At 35.2% G+C, this 16,557-nt stretch overlaps 1 protein-coding gene across 1 annotated transcript; it reads right to left on the reverse strand.

Annotated features, from left to right (window-relative positions):
* Positions 1-2,426: 2,426 nt before the first annotated feature.
* LOC122289358 lies at positions 2,427-4,968 on the reverse strand. The gene is made up of 2 exons (XM_043096336.1): positions 4,608-4,968; positions 2,427-4,462 (listed from the first exon to the last, which is right to left on the reverse strand). Exons 1-2 carry the CDS (start codon positions 4,966-4,968, stop codon positions 2,427-2,429), a joined length of 2,397 nt encoding a protein of 798 aa, XP_042952270.1.
* Between the last annotated feature and the right edge of the window lie 11,589 nt (positions 4,969-16,557).

A 16,557-nucleotide genomic window follows, 5' to 3' on the forward strand; every position in this document is an offset into this window, starting at 1 on the left:
AGCCCAATCTCATTTAGTAATGTAGCATATTTTTGAATATTTAACATGAAATATTATATTCACCAAGCAAGATGTGAGAATGAATTCTTTAGAGTAAAGATCTAATATTGAGATGCTTCCATGTGAACGTTGGATTAATGTAAGACTAGGATAGACATGATGGACAGCCTAGAAATCCACTAATCTTTATCAGCAAAAAGAAAATTGAAAAAAATGGTGAAACATGTATATTTTAGATTTAACAATAATATTATAAAAGTCACATTTGAGGGAATAAACAGACCTTGTATGGACTAGTGGGTGTGGTCATCATTTGTAGATACATTGCTGGTTTTACTAGGCATTTATCTACTAGAGTTCAAGCAAACTAACAAACTGAATATCAGCTATAAACAATTGTACACATCTATCTTCCCTTGACCATATTAGAAAGATGAACGTTGGATTAGTCCATTATTTTTATATATCATATTCAGTCTATTTTTTTTATATATATCATGTTCAATCTCTCTTTCTAATAGGCACTATTATTTGTATTTACTAAATTCTGATAGGTTGCAGTGACTGATATGTAGTTGTATAAATCATGTGTATTGGGCTGCTCACCTTTTACTCATGTCAACAACATTAATAGTTAAAAAAGGTAATGGTTGGAGTCTTTAATAATTTAATTCAGTCAAGTTGGGTTTTTGACAAAAATGTAAGGCTTTCATATATAGTAAACATTCTGAACGAGCATGGGGCCAGCACTGGTTGAGAACCAAAATCCAACGTTGCAAGTCAAAGTAAAGAAAGCATACAGACAGTGGCCATGTTTATGCGAAATAATGCCTTTACACACACATAGTCTTCAAGTGTGGAGATGATATCCCAATGCGTAAAGTCAGGCGCTCTCTGCAAACACACAATATATAAATTATTAAACACATCAATATAAGTCCCATGGTAAAATATATACCCTTATGATAGTGAATTAATAATACTCTTTTTATTCCCATAATAAAAAGCATGTGTATCAAATCCTCATGGACACCTAGTGCATGTATGCTAGAATATCCAAATTAAAAGCATTCAATGACATAAATAGCTATGGTTTTTAATGATTAACATTATCTATAATTAGATAAACCATTATCATAAAAATAGGATAAGATAACCATCAGGATAAATCTATATAATAACTAAAAAGATTCAAGATTCAACTAACCATCGCTATCCCCCTCATCAATGTTTTCCAACACAAAAGTGTCGTTAATGTCTTCATCATCAATGAAGGCCTCATCGTCACTTCCTTCAGCCAAATGCTCATGTGACAGTGTTGAAGGATCAACGGGCAAGTTGTCTTCATTTACTCGGATCAATGGATTGAGCATGTCTACTAAATTAGTTTCATTAACACAGCCATAGTTCCTAGGATCAGTGTCACTCTCATCGTCTATTTCACCAATGTCGGATTCATCATCAAGTTCATGCAACTCGGAGGTATTGTGGCGAATATTGTAAACATTCCTATTTGTTATCTTGTGTACGACGTGCCAACTGCCCCCCAAAGTCGGGTCTTTTATGTAAAAAACTTGCAACGATTGGCATGCTAGAGCGAAAGGCTCATCTTTGTACCATTGCCTAGACATGTTGACACTCGTTAAGTGATCCCCAATGTGTATCCCCCTTCTCATGTCGTCAATGTCTCACCAATCACATTTAAACAAAAAACACTTACGCCAACCTAAATAACGTAATTCTATGATGTCCTGCAACACACCATAGAAGTCCACTGGCAATCCTTGATGGTCGCCATGGACAACAACACCACTGTTTTGGGTGCGGCGACGCCCCTCGAGTTCCTTCGTGTGAAACTGAATTCCATTCATTATACACCCAGAATATGATGCGACCAGTGGATCTAGACCACATGCTAATGCATATATGTCATCGGTCACCTCGGGGGGAATCTTAGCATGCAACTCGGCGATCTAACATGGATATTTGATTGAAAAAAAAACAGTAAGGAAGTCAATTCGAAGGTTAAATAACGGGAAATGTTTGTAAATGAAAAGATAGTGAATGTTACGCGTGTTCTAAACCACATTGGGAATTGACTTTGGTGCCTTTGCTAAATGTTGCTAAGGTCCTCTTCTTTCATCTTGTTATAGTGCTCACTACGAAAACCAAATCCGCCAATAAAATAAGTTATCCACTTACAATATAAGACAAATAAAATGCTGAATTGTGGATAGATCGTGCACTTACTCTATATAGTCTTCAATCTCTGCGCAATTATTAAGAACGTACCACTCGGCCTTGGCCAACAGTGCGTCTGGTAATTTTTCCACTCTTGCTGCCCCTAATGGGCGCACCTTTTGGGAGAAAACCAATAAACTTGACTCTCGGGAGGTTTGCCCAACTGTGTCACTGTTTCGGTCCTCTCAGTTATGTCTAGTCTCGATATCATTAAGGTACATAGAGCAAAATGTCAAACATTCGACATGAACATATGCCTCAGCAATTGAGCCTTCTGGACGAGCTCTGTTGCGGACATACCGCTTGAATTTATCCAAATACCTCTCGAAATGGTACATCCACCTGTACTGAACAGGCCCTGCTAGCAATGCCTCATCTAGGAGATGAATAGCAAGGTGCACCATGATATCAAAAAATGCCGATGGAAATATCATTTCCAATTTGCAAAGAATGACGGGGATATTAGCTTGAAGTCTTTCCAACACCCTTGTGTCTAGTGTTCGTGAGCATAATTCTTTGAAAAATGAGCATAACTCTATTAAAGCTCCCCTAATATCTGGTCGTAGGTACCCACCAATAATAACCGACAACAAATATTGCATAAAGATATGACAATCATGGCTCTTCACCTTTGTGTCTAGTGTTCGTGAGCATAATTCTTTGAAAAATGAGTATAACTCTATTAAAGCTCCCCTAATATCTGGTCGTAGGTACCCACCAATAATAACCGGCAACAAATATTGCATAAAGATATGACAATCATGGCTCTTCATTCCCATGATTTTTCCTTCATTAACGTTGACACACCGGGCAATATTTGAGGCAAAACCATCAGGAAATTTGACTTCTGCCATACGTGCACAAAAACTTCTTTGCTCAGTTCCATTTAACATGTAACATGCAAGACTCATATAAGTATGATTACCATGATGCTGTAAATGTAATTCTTTCCTTAGTCCAAGATCTTCCAAGTCCCTACGCGCATTGACAGTGTCCTTACTTTTGCCTTCAATATTCATCAGGGTTCCCAAAACGTTATCACAGATGTTTTTCTCAATGTGCATGACATCTAAGTTATGCCGCAATCCCAAGTCTAACCAATAAGGAAGCTCAAAGAAGATACATTTTTTAGTCCAATTAAGTTCATTCGGGATACGTTTCCGCTTCTTTGTTGATTTACCATACTGGATGTTGGAGACCTCATGTAATTGATCCATTAAAGCCTGTCCCGCAATGGTTTTAGGTTGGAGACGGCGTTCATCCTTTCCATTAAAAGCATTTTTTTTCTTCCTCCAATTGTGCTCTATGCCCAACCACCGACGATGACCCATATAAGCATGTTTTCGGCCATGCTTCAACCATAATGCATCTGTTTCAAAGTTACATGTCGGACATGTCATCTTACCCTTTGTACTCCAGCCTGAAAGATTTGCGTATGCAGGAAAGTCATTGATTGTCCAGAGCAACGCTGCCCTCAATAGGAACATTTCGCCTTTGTATGCATCATATGTTTGAATTCCATCTTCCCATAATTCTCTCAACTCATCTATTAGTGGACGCAAGAACACGTCAATATCATTTCCCGGTGCCTTTGGTCCAGGAATTAACAACGACATCATCAAGTATAGATCTTTCATGCATGACCAAGGAGGCAAGTTGTACGGCACAAGCAAAACTGGCCAAATACTGTACAGTTTGCTCATGTTATTTAAAGGGTTAAACCCATCACTTGCTAGAGCAAGTCTGACATTACGAGGATCTTGGGAAAATGCCTCATATTTGTTATCGAAGTCTTTCCATACCCTAGAATCAGCAGGATGTCTCATGAAGTTGGGCTCGTCAACACGCTCTTCTACATGCCATCTCATAGCTTGGGCAGTCTTCCGAGAAATAAACAACCTTTGCAACCGCGGCTTCAGAGGAAAATACCGGAGGACTTTTTGGGATAGCCTCTTTTGGTTAGTTGTGCTTGAGGCCCACCTAGATGCATTACATTTAGGGCATGCATCTTTATCGGCATTATCCTTCCAAAACAAGGCACAATCATTTGGGCATACATGTATCTTTGTGTAAGTAAACCCCAAACCACGCTGTAAGCGGCGAGCCTCGTTATATGAGTCAGGGAATAAAGCATGAGGAAAGGCAGCTTGCAGAAGCTTTATAACCATGTCGAACGACTTCACAGTCCAACCACCAACTGTCTTTATGTGAAGCAACTTGACTATGAATAATAACTTCGAGAACTCTGTGCAACTAGGATAAAGTGGTTGTCTTGCATCGTCTAGCAACTGGACGAAGTTAAGGTGTAAAGGAGGAGAAGAGGAGTGTCGGTTTTGACCCCCGTCTGAAAAAAAATTCTGTTATACCAGAATTGTCCATAAAGGATCCCACACGGATATCATCTAACATCTCGTCGACATCATCAATGTAGTCATTGTCGTTATAGGCAGCATCACCATCTTCGTCAGAAGATGTGGTGTCTGGCAAAGTTTCCTCCTCGCCATGGAAGATCCATTCCGTATAAGATGGATCTATCCCTACTTTGAACAAGTGATCCTCAACCACTGAAAAAGGATGGAAAGTTCGATTTCGGCATCTCTTACATGGACACCTAATGCAGTCTCTACCCGATGCATGGGCCTTCGCCATATCCATGAATTGTTTAACGCCTGATGCGTAATCGTTAGAATACATTCTATCTCCAATATGCATCCAAGCCTTATCCATATGGTCAGGTCGCAGGGAACTATACAAGTTAAGCAAGGCATATGAGTAGTATAAATGGTAGATCAAGGACTGTATGAAAGTTTGTAATTGTTTATTGCGAAAGGAGATGTAGGAAATCACAAAGGTATCGAAGGGATAGAACTATTTAAATGGAGTTGAATGGTTATGTACATGTAAGGATCCGATACATGTGTTAGGTCAATGATATTGAAGGGAGGTGCCTATAGGTCATAGGTCATAGTTGATGTTAGCATAGGTTTCTAGTGAGATGGAGGGTAATTCTTTCATGTCATTAGTAATGGAGGATATTTCGACCAGCTTATATCTTTTTAAGTATAGGAGTTGGTAGATCTACCTTTGGTTGGGGAGAGAGGAGGGGAGGGGGAGGATATATGTAACTCTAATCGTAGAGGTGGCTCAAGGCTAGATAGATTCCGTGTTTCTCCCTCTCCACAATCTTATTATCCGAGGATAAGTCAAAAAAGAATGCATGGTGATCACATATTAATTCGTAGTTGGTAAAATATTTACCAAGTCCGCCAAAAACTCTACATTATACATGATATTATTGGCCATGGCCTATAAATATATATATATATATATATATATACATACTGTAGTCATAGTACGTACCCAAATTAAGGCCTCAAATACAAAACCTGATATGAAAACTTGATTAGATCACATTATTTCTCTATAAGGAAGTTGTTTTTTCCTATCAATTTAGCTAAATGCATGAAGTAATTAAATCAGCTGATCTAACATCTTAGGTTAGATTTTAGATTTAATGTTAGAAGTGATACATGTGACAAGAACTTTGAGAATATATATATATATAATATGCATCGTCGATCGTAATACCTTTGTGACAATAAGGGGAATTATTAGTTCAAGTCAACCACACAATATTGAAAAGTGACTCGTGATAGACAGACAAAGCCATCTTAATTAATTCCTTTCATCAGGGCAATAAATAGTCTACTAAATTAATTTCATAATTTAGGATACATTCATAGTTGTAACTTTATTGAAAGTTGAATCAAGTGTGGAGTTAAGTATATATTGACATTTAGTAGTAAACATGAATAAAACATGGCCAATGACAAACATGGAGACTTCCCACTGCGTCCACTTTGATCCACAACCACTATATTATACAATGACTTTTGTGTATTGGATTTATTTTATTCTACAAATCCAATATTTGTTTTGCCGACCAATTGCATACAAACACACAAAGACAAACTACTGCAGATGATATCTCTAATATATTGGTCAAAATATTGAACACAAACAACTGCAGTTGAAGACTTACATGTGCGTCGGGTATATGTTTTCCACTAAGAAGATCAAGAGAACATCATGTAAAAGCTAAAAATTACACACCGGTGCTCAGGTGTAACTCTTCCTACAAAGAAAAATGAAGCGTATTAATTATTATTACTCTAAGAGGACTTTAGAGCTCACAAGGTTCATAGCATAAAAAAGTATGTAAAGATAAAGAAATAACACAATCTTGTTATTTCTACAAGATAACACACTTGCGCTGTGTATAATTAAAAATGAGACACCATCAGTCTTTGTTGTTTAATGGCTCCATGTAAGTCTAACTTACAACAACATACACGTGCTTTCAAGTAAGCCTTTTCCCCAACTATTCAACATGAAAAACAGCTGGGGAAATCATGCTTAGATGCTAAAACATCAAGAATTGGCCAAGACAGGCGTGTAGAATATTTTTTCTACACGCCTGTCTATTATTCATCAAACATAAACAGTTTAAATAGGTAATAACCTCTTGAAAAACAAACTCAAACAGGTTGGTTCTTCACTTGCCAATTCAAGTTATAGGATAAATTCAACTTAGAAAAAATCAACAAAGTAAAATCAATATTATAATGAAAACCATCAATTGCAAGATCCACTTGGTCATCATATTTTTGCTAAACTACAGCTATTTACTAATAGCTTAAAGATGAATGTAAGAAAATAGGACAGACAGTGCAGAAAATGTAACAAAACAGGACAAGAATAAATTATTAAGTTTAGAAAACAAAGTTAGACCATTAAAAAAGAAAAGAACACATTAAAAATAACCACATGGCAAAACATTTCATCTTCACAATACACAAATTCTGAATGCCCACATCAATATAATACCAAAATCAGATCAAATTACCATATAAAAAGCAAGAACCCAACAATAAAACCCAACATATCCATGGGCCCTTACATCTCCAATTCCACATATATCAAAAATCCAAACATGGTTGAAAAAATCCTATGTGTGTGCATGAATTATGCTTCTAATTATAGGCCATCTACTCATGTTTTAAACCCATATAAACACCCAAATAAATACCCCAAACCAACGAACAGTAACTGCAAATAAGCCCATTTCTGTTCTTCATCTCAAAATCTGACCACCTTCAAGAACTAATCATACAAGGTCATACATCACCTCATACACCACCTATAAAGGTACCACAATTTCGTTATAAGCCACCAAAGCAGTAGCTAGCATTCTATTTCCAAATCTGTCCAAAACAAGGAATTACAAAAAACAAAAACTACATTTTGAAAAGGTTTAACCTTCTGTTTTCTCTTCACTTATGTGTTTATTTTCTGCATGTTTGTTGGGTAATATTACAGTGTTAAGATGTTCACATCCTTATAATTGGAATCACAACAAGAACCCTTCATAAGCTCCAAAACAGAAGACACAAAGCATACACAACAGGAACTTCTACCAAAATTAAACTCTGAACCCTAGTATCCATTCTTTTGTTGTTACCTTAAGCTCTTCTACTTCGATAGTCCTATGTAATACTCCACCATTCAGGCCTATCATATGCTCATTAGTAAACCTATTCAGCTGGAAAATATTTTACCACAATTGAACCAAAAAAGAAACCATAAATATTCTGCAGCAGTAAAATTAACAAAGTGATCCTAAAAAAACAGAGATAATTTTTCACACAGCAGGGCTCTTGACTTAATCCTAGCAAAAATCAAGCATGTGACCAAAATATTACAAAAAAGAACAATAGAAACCAAAGGTTTTCGTGATTTGGGCGAGATATGGGCGAATGGGAGAGAAGAGGGGCAACCTTTTCTCAGCAAAAGGGGATCATCCGGAGAAAAAAAACAACCCAAAAATAGAAAACAACCCAGACAACAGAGCAGATCAAGGATTCTAAAATCTACAAATAAATAGAAAATATAATGCAAATTATGGGATCACTTCTACATGTATTTTCCCTTCAAAATATTTTATGGTGTTATGTTGGTAACATGCGCCGTTTTGAAGAGTCCTATAGCTAAATGAATGGAAACAAGTAAAAGTGATTTTAGTTTTATAATTTCACAAAGTTTTTAAAATAACTATATTAAAACTTTTAAAAGCACATAAAGGGTCGCAAAAGAAACTTTTAACGTTTTTCACAAAATATAAGCCCTTTCCTGATTTTATGTTTATTGTTATGAACCTCTACCGACATTAATGATTTTGGGTTATTAAGTTTGTTTAGTTTCTACTTCCATTAAGAGGCTTGCATATACGTGTATATGGATCTATGCAAATGGGAGATGAATCTTATAGTTTAAAAGCTCTTTACGAGATCTTAGGGATTTCTTCTTGAGTACTTTGGGCAACAAAACTAATGCTTATGTAATGGTGGATGTCTAATTTTCTGAAAACTAACAACTATTATGCATTAGCCCAAGTCCTGCTGGTGTATACACCAGTACTTGGCATATACACCAGGAAATACCTACAACTTCCAGGAACAAAAAGAAAACTAACCCCAGAAAATTACTTCAGAAGAGGAAAATGAATAATTATTACGTTTTAAAAAAGTTAATGAGAATTTAAATCAGGACTACCTTCATAGAATCCCAAAAGACCCCCTTAATCCAAAACTTTCTACTTAATAGATCATATATACCCTTTCACAAAGACATCATACACATCACATGACATTAAAAAAATTCAATATGAGATTTTTAATGTCATGTGACTCTTCTCAATGTTGAATTATTTGAGTCCCAGCAAATTGGGATTAGATTATAATCAATAATATTGCTATAGCCAATATTATTGCTTCCATACTACATTTTACAAATCATAGGGGAGCAAAATATCTGACCAATCTCAAAATGTTACCCTCTGTCTCACAGTGTGGAATATCTGAACTTAGAGAATTGTAAACGATTGCAGTAAACTAGCTGTTAGCTCAATTCGCATGCCACTCAGTGTGCAGTGAGTTTATTTTTTTTTTATTTTTTGGAGAAAAGTAAGAAGGTATATTCAAAAGAATTTCCAAAATGCCATGTTCAGTACAAAGAATGTCCTATATTACGTAGGATCAAAAGAAATAAGAAACTCATGTAAATTTTGGCCATTATAACTAACAGCAATAGCCCAAGTACAGAGAGTGTGCAGTGAGTTTATTACCAAACACAATACGTATGTCGTTAATAAGAAGGCTAGCTATTTACTTGTGAGTACATATAACTGGCCAAATTGGCAAGCTTTGTCGTTAGTCTATATATTACCTGTTAACTACAGTTCTTAGCAAAGATTTCCAAATGAAAGGCAAATTACTAACAAAAGCTAGCACATTGAAAAGGATTGTATACCAGTTCATGGATAGCACCAATCAACAGCTTTTAGATAGTAATATTATAACTAGCTAGCCGATAATGATATATATGACAACAACAACAAAAATAAAACAAAAATACTAAGATACAAATAGTAATTTTAATTTCTTAGCTACAATTAACCTCTTAAATGCTATTCCCCCAATTATACATATCAAGAAAAGCATCTAACTTTACACGGTATTTCGAATGCAAGCCTTATAGATTTATGGAGATTAAGATTTCTGTCTGAAATTTAAGAACTAGAACTAAAGAAAAATAAATGAAAATATAGATCATACAATATATATATATATATATATATATATATATATATATATATATATATATCTTTCTATACCTGGAAGCGGCAGGGGATCGTAATGGCTGATGGACCGTGGACGATCTGGAGAATGAGGAGCAGTGGGGGTGAGTGCGGGTTGATCGGCATAGGGGAAAGTGAGAAAAGGACGCGGAGGAGCTATGGGCAACAATGGGGACGTGCCGTGGAGGAAAGGCGGCAGAGTGCTATTCTAGAGAGAGAAACAGAGAAGAGAATGGAAAGGAGAGAGATCTGAGAGAGGGAGAGGGAGAGATCTGAGTGGCGTCGTATTGGGTGTGCCGCGGCGTTTGTGGTGGCCGGAGAGAGAGAGAGAGAGAGAGAGAGAGAGAGAGAGAGAGAGAGAGAGAGAGAGAGAGAGAGAGAGAGAGAGAGAGAGAGAGAGAGTTCTCGATTTGGGGGGTGGGGGAATACGGTGTCTGGAGAAAGGGTCGGGGGAGAGAGCAATATCATTCTAACCGGCCAGTCAAAGTGATTGTGGGAGTGAGTCAAACTAATCAGTACACCTTTCCTCACTCTTTTCACTTTAGGTTATTTTTAACATAAAGTATTTTTCACAAATTATTACTCGTGGACATGATTTCAGTGGCAAAATAGTATATTTTTTCCCACGAGCAGGTTTAGTGTCATAAAGTAAGTATTTGCCACGGATGTTTATCTTGGGAAAAAAATTCATGAGAAAAACCTACATTTCTTGTAGTGACCGCTATTGTGGTCCTAATTAGTTTATGTCCACGGATTTCTGTGGATGGTACGTACTATGCTACAAGATATATAATTGGTAAAGTGCATATCAATTTGAACAGAAACACTCAAGATTAAGGTACAAAATCGTCTTCAATATGAACGGTGCGCATGCAGGAATCATCCTGAAATGAACCCTGGCCTAGTACGTTTCATTGAGTACTTATCACGAGTACTGATGGTTACCTTCTCGTCTATTTAGTATCAATCTTCAAAAGGGTTAATATATATATATACCTCAAAACTTGCAGAAACAAAAGTAAGTTTGCAGAAATGATGAGCTTTCTAATATTATGCAAATTGAAGAAAAATTATCTACTGATCTGATATATAGTACTAGCCAATTGTTGATAAAGATGTATGCTTTTCTTCCACCAACTTTGTTAGTTTAGTGTTTTTTTCTTACGTGGATATACCCAAAATCAAGTTAAAGTACTTCAGAATCTTTAAATGGGTATTCATGACTAATACTCTAGCTAGCTCGATCACAAAAAGACTAATTTTCAGGATGCGTGTCGCGCATTCTAAATTAAGGTTCCTGGTATATTCTCTTCCTGTTTTCTTTTTAACTAGGCTTTGGTTAAATGTCTGCATCAAATTAAGATAAGATCACTTCGCAAAGTTGGACCATTGATGACATGGGAATTCGCCATCGAGATCAGGATTAGTACTACCACTACTGATCATGGATCCTTAAACTCAATATATATATTGGTGTGTCGGTGATAATCTTAATACCATTTGTCAGCTAGGCACGTGAAATTAAGCATATCCGAGGATTAGCGGAAGAGGGTAGGGGATTTTTAGGCCAACAACAGTTCATTTTGAGAGTGCAGAGTTGCTTCAAATCAAATTGCTGATACCAGTAAGATCCTCTCTAGTACTGAGAATGATGCTGTATGCAGTCATCAATGTATAACAGGAGAAGAGCGGTGCATTGGTTTGTGTAACGAAAGAACAAAGGCTGAATTATATTAAAAAAATGATGGAATAGCCAAGACGACACATATATATAGTAGTGTTGATTATGACAAACCATGCTAGCTCTTCTAAAAGACTGCATTGGTCAATTTGCTACATGACTTTTTGTAGCGTACGTGTTGTTTAATAATTAGCATTTCCACATGATTTATAAAATAATCGAGAGTGAACTTCCTAATAATTATTAATCAATGTGGGATTAATGTTAATTACCATATCAATGTAGTAACAAATATTGGACTACTTATGTACAGCTATAGCAAAATCAAAAGTACATCCACTCATGTTTTTTATATCTCAAATGTAAGTCTTACTATGCATCCCTTTTATAAAGAAGTTGATCATACTACCAAAAAGTATGAAAAACTCTTCTTCTTTTTTTCCTTCTTTTTTTTTTTAAGTAAGATCTACTACTTTTTTATTATAAAAAAAATGTACAAAATATTTGAAGGAAAATAATTTAGTCACAAAAATATTAAACAAAAGTAAATCTACAAATTGACGTGATTTGATGTGATACGTCAGATTGTAAAGTTATTTTTATTATAAAATAGATATAATAAATTCTATAAATTACATCAATTTATAAATTTTATATTGTATAATTTATGGAAAATTCTATGTGCAGTCATTTTTGCGGACTCCTTTGTGCACTCCAGTGATATGATTGGTTATGTATTAAAAAAAAATTAATCCAGCCAATCATATCAGTGAAGTGCACAGAAAATATGCAAAAATGACTGTATATAGCATTACTCATAATTTATAGATATGTGCAGCATTCTCATATTTTTTAAAGTTAATTTTGTTAAAAAATAAAAAAGAAGATGAGACAAATTAAAAAAAAGGGGTCAAATTATTCAACCGATTATAGGGCCTTAGTGTAGTGCAGCTTCACTCAGTGCGAGACTAAAATTAATAATTTATATATAGCTACATGCAGCAGTAGTACTGTCACACAAACAGACAGAGAGAGAGAGTCACAGACGTAGAATGTCAAATTATTTATTCATCATTACCTTATCATTCATTCTCTTTCAACGTCTTTTACACGTGTCAAGATCTGCTTTCATTGAATTTCATGTCTCATGCCTGCAGCCGTCAGATCTGTCTGTCTCTGACCCGGACTACTGTTGCATGGGAAAGTGACTTGTGAGAGTAACGCTATTTTTTGACGCACTTGCTTTCAATCGGCCCAGTGGTTTCATGCATGAATTTGCAGAGCTTTGAGTAGCTCGAGAAGTTTGCACGAAAAAGTTGAGGTGAGGGTCCACGTAAAGTCATTAGGTGACAGCAGGATTCATGGAATTTTTATGCAATAAATCTAGATGATTAATGCTGCAGACTTGCCGAGGAAACTTTTTTCTTTTTTCTTTTTTTCCTGCCCCTCCTGAGAGTTTTAATGTTTCATGCTTTCTGGCATTCTAGTGTCATGTTGCTTTGCTTTGTGGCATTCGTGCAGTCTCATTTATAGCATACATCCACATGATAATGAAAGTTTTAGCCTCGCTTCTGAGGCTCGATAACCGAAGAATCGAAGATCATATCTATCCTCCACAGCAAGGTCATGCATGCATGGATGGCAGTCGATAGCGATTGGGAAACCAAATGAATTGATGTGTTTGGTATTGACAGAACGATCAAAACCCCTAGCGGCCATGTGAATTAGGACATGCAATAATGTAATCTTTGTCCAAAACGACTCCTTCATGAATGGTCAATAAAGGTAAAATGTTGCGAAAAAAGAGTGAAGCTAGCACCTTTGTGGACATATTCTGCTCGATGATCAGTAGACTTACATATTAATGTTGTTTTTTACTAGATTGGCATGATATACTTTAGGCAGCTGGCTTTTCCATAGGTCTACTGTTCTTGGTATAAGAGAGTCGCCTAGAGAACTATTGAGCCCAAATACCAACAAAAAGTAAGATCAATTAGTCCCTACTCCAATACTTTAGACTATAGAGATATGAATGAAGTCTAGACCCCTTTGGTCCTCTTAGACTGGTTGATTTAGAAATTGTTTAATCTCAACATTATAATTTTTTTAAATTTTTATACAAAATATAATAAAAAATTCAACTTTTAAATATCAATTCAATTTTTTTAAATCTTAAAACAATAATAATAATATTTTATTCAATTTTCATATTTCATTTCAAACTATCTCATCTCATTTATAAATTCAAACCAACCCTTAGTTTAATTCTTAGCAGTGTTAACACAAATAGATAATTTATAAAAGTAAATTTATAAACTGATATACATTTATATGATACATTTGAAATAAAAATAATTTTATAATAGCGTAACATATCAAAGCATATCATTTGTAAGTTTGTTTTTATAAATTTCTTTTTAACTAAAACATTTCTCTTTTAACTCTTAAATGAATTTCTAGCGGGTTTAAATAGGCGTACAATCAATTTAGAAATTTAAATCAAGGATTTTCAATTCAATCAGATGCATTGGGCCCTTTTGGATGATGGAAATGTCGTGTAGGTTCTGATCTTTGGATTTGTAAAAAAATGATGTTGAAAGATCATATGAGCCACAGAAAATGAAGATAAATTATTTTCTGACATAAATATATATACACCCGCACATGTGAAAGGTGGCAGATAAAGAACAGAGAGCATAGGAGAAACTAACAAGAACAAGAAGGAACGTCGAGAACAAAAGACAAAAACTCATGTCCACAGTATATCTATGAAACCGTTCCTACAACACAACGTAGTATAAGCCGAGATTCTCGCGGGCCGGAGCCATTAACGATGTCATTCCTTTCTCAAGAAAGAGAGAGAAGAGATAAGAGCATTTCGTCGTGATGAACAAAGAGCATATAAAGCGATAAAATCGTGCTTTCAGAGCCACTGTCGCGCATGTCAACGGAGGGTGACATATCGACGGGGTGTTAGGGAATACGGTCAAACACATAGGGACCTAGGGTCATGTCAGAGACAACGGGAGGGAAACATGAGAGAGAGAGAGAGAGAGAGAAGGAGAAGAAGCAAGAGAGATCGAGACGGGACCGATGGAGAGCAAAAATCATTTTGCAATCTATTGCTTTATGATTGACGCCACGCTGAACGGACTGTCGTAGTAGCATGCAATTGCAATCTATTGCTGCAGATTTCAGAAAGAGCTAGGAGAGCTCGAGCTCGAGCTTTTGTTGGCTGTTGCTTTGTCGTTTGACGACGTCAAATGAGGCAGGGCCGCAGGAGCGGTCTCGAATTGGGTATCGGGATGAGTGAAGAGTGGGGATGATGGAGACCATACCTCCTGCACTTCCTGCCCCTTTGAGAGCAGTCCTGTCTGTGTCTGCCCGGCATTCAAGGCGGGCTACTATTTATGATTTTTTATTATATATTTCCATAAAAGACACAGTAAAAATGAATGTAAATAAACTATACCATTAAGTAGTTTAGGTCTAACTTCATCCATCCATCCATGCATACATACATACATATGCCATAATGTTAAACATCAACTCCAGAATATAGAATTTTACTACATACAAACAAAGTCACATATTAATCTGCGTACCAATACTGATTCTTTCATACTAAAAAGTTAAAGTAGCACCGTTTTCAATAAAATCTACTTTTTGACCAATCATAATAAATTAGATTACATATTAGTACACAAGTGTACTTGCAACTAGACTTTTTTTAGAATATAATGGATTACTCAAGACTTCTCTTTGCACCTAAGGTTTAGTTTAGATACAAAAATGGTTTCATTTCATCTTATCTTATTTCATCATTATAATTTTTTAAAATTTTCATATAAAATATAATAAAAAATTCAACTTTTGTAAATTTAAATACAAGAATAATATTAAAAAATAATATTCTAAAAATATTTTATTCAACTTTCATTTAAAACTATCTCATCTCATTTCACTATCCAAACTACACCAAATACTAATTTCCTTCTCTTTGAGGAGAAGTGTGTCAATCTTACTTTTCTTGATAATTTGTTTAAAGAAATATTCTTGAAACTTCAAATTATATTAAGATAATCATGTTAATTTTGAATTGTTGAATCATATATAGCATTCGAATAGACGTTTTTTTTTTCTCTTCTTTCTTTATAAAAAGAGACCGTACTCCAAATTTTATCAGTTACACTTTTTTTTTTTTTTACAAAGAAATACCATATACAAAGTAAAATTACGTACAAAAAAAAAACTAAAACCTTGAAAATGTAGTACATATATATACTTTTAGAAAAAAAACAAAAAACAAAATTGTACATTATATCAACTAGAAAAGAAAATCACATAGATGCTGTGAAATTAACCTTCTCACCTTTCTTTTATTCTTTTGAATTTAATATATATGCAGGGGTGTACAATGCAACAATAATATAATAACCGTACATACATACACATAATTTGATATCAATATATATATATATATGTATATGTATATGCATATAACATGATATGGTAGAATTTATGCTGCACCGATTTTTGGAAATCAACAGCTTTTAGTACTTGTTCCCCCCGTCGTATATATTCCAGTACAAGCTAGCTAGCTTGTTCATTGGATCCTACCTGACATTACCGGCATCAAGCAGCATGGGCCCGATCTATGAAAGTAAGTTCGAGAACCCAGCAAATTAAAATTAAAAAAATAAAAATAAAAATCACTAACAAACATGGCCTAAGTCATAGGCTGGCTTTTTTTTTTTTTTTCCTTTGCAAAGGGGAGACAGGGCAATCTAATCATTTTTTGATTTGATGTGATTATAGGAGTCCTTTTTCATTGTGAAATGTCTTATTTGAGTTATAACTATTATCCTAAAGGTGAACTCGTAACCACAGTACCATCAAGGTATCCATATGGTCCAAGGCTCTATCTCATTGTCCAAAG

The sequence above is a fragment of the Carya illinoinensis genome, chromosome 12 (genome assembly GCF_018687715.1).
Source record: "Carya illinoinensis cultivar Pawnee chromosome 12, C.illinoinensisPawnee_v1, whole genome shotgun sequence".
NCBI lineage: Eukaryota > Viridiplantae > Streptophyta > Magnoliopsida > Fagales > Juglandaceae > Carya > Carya illinoinensis.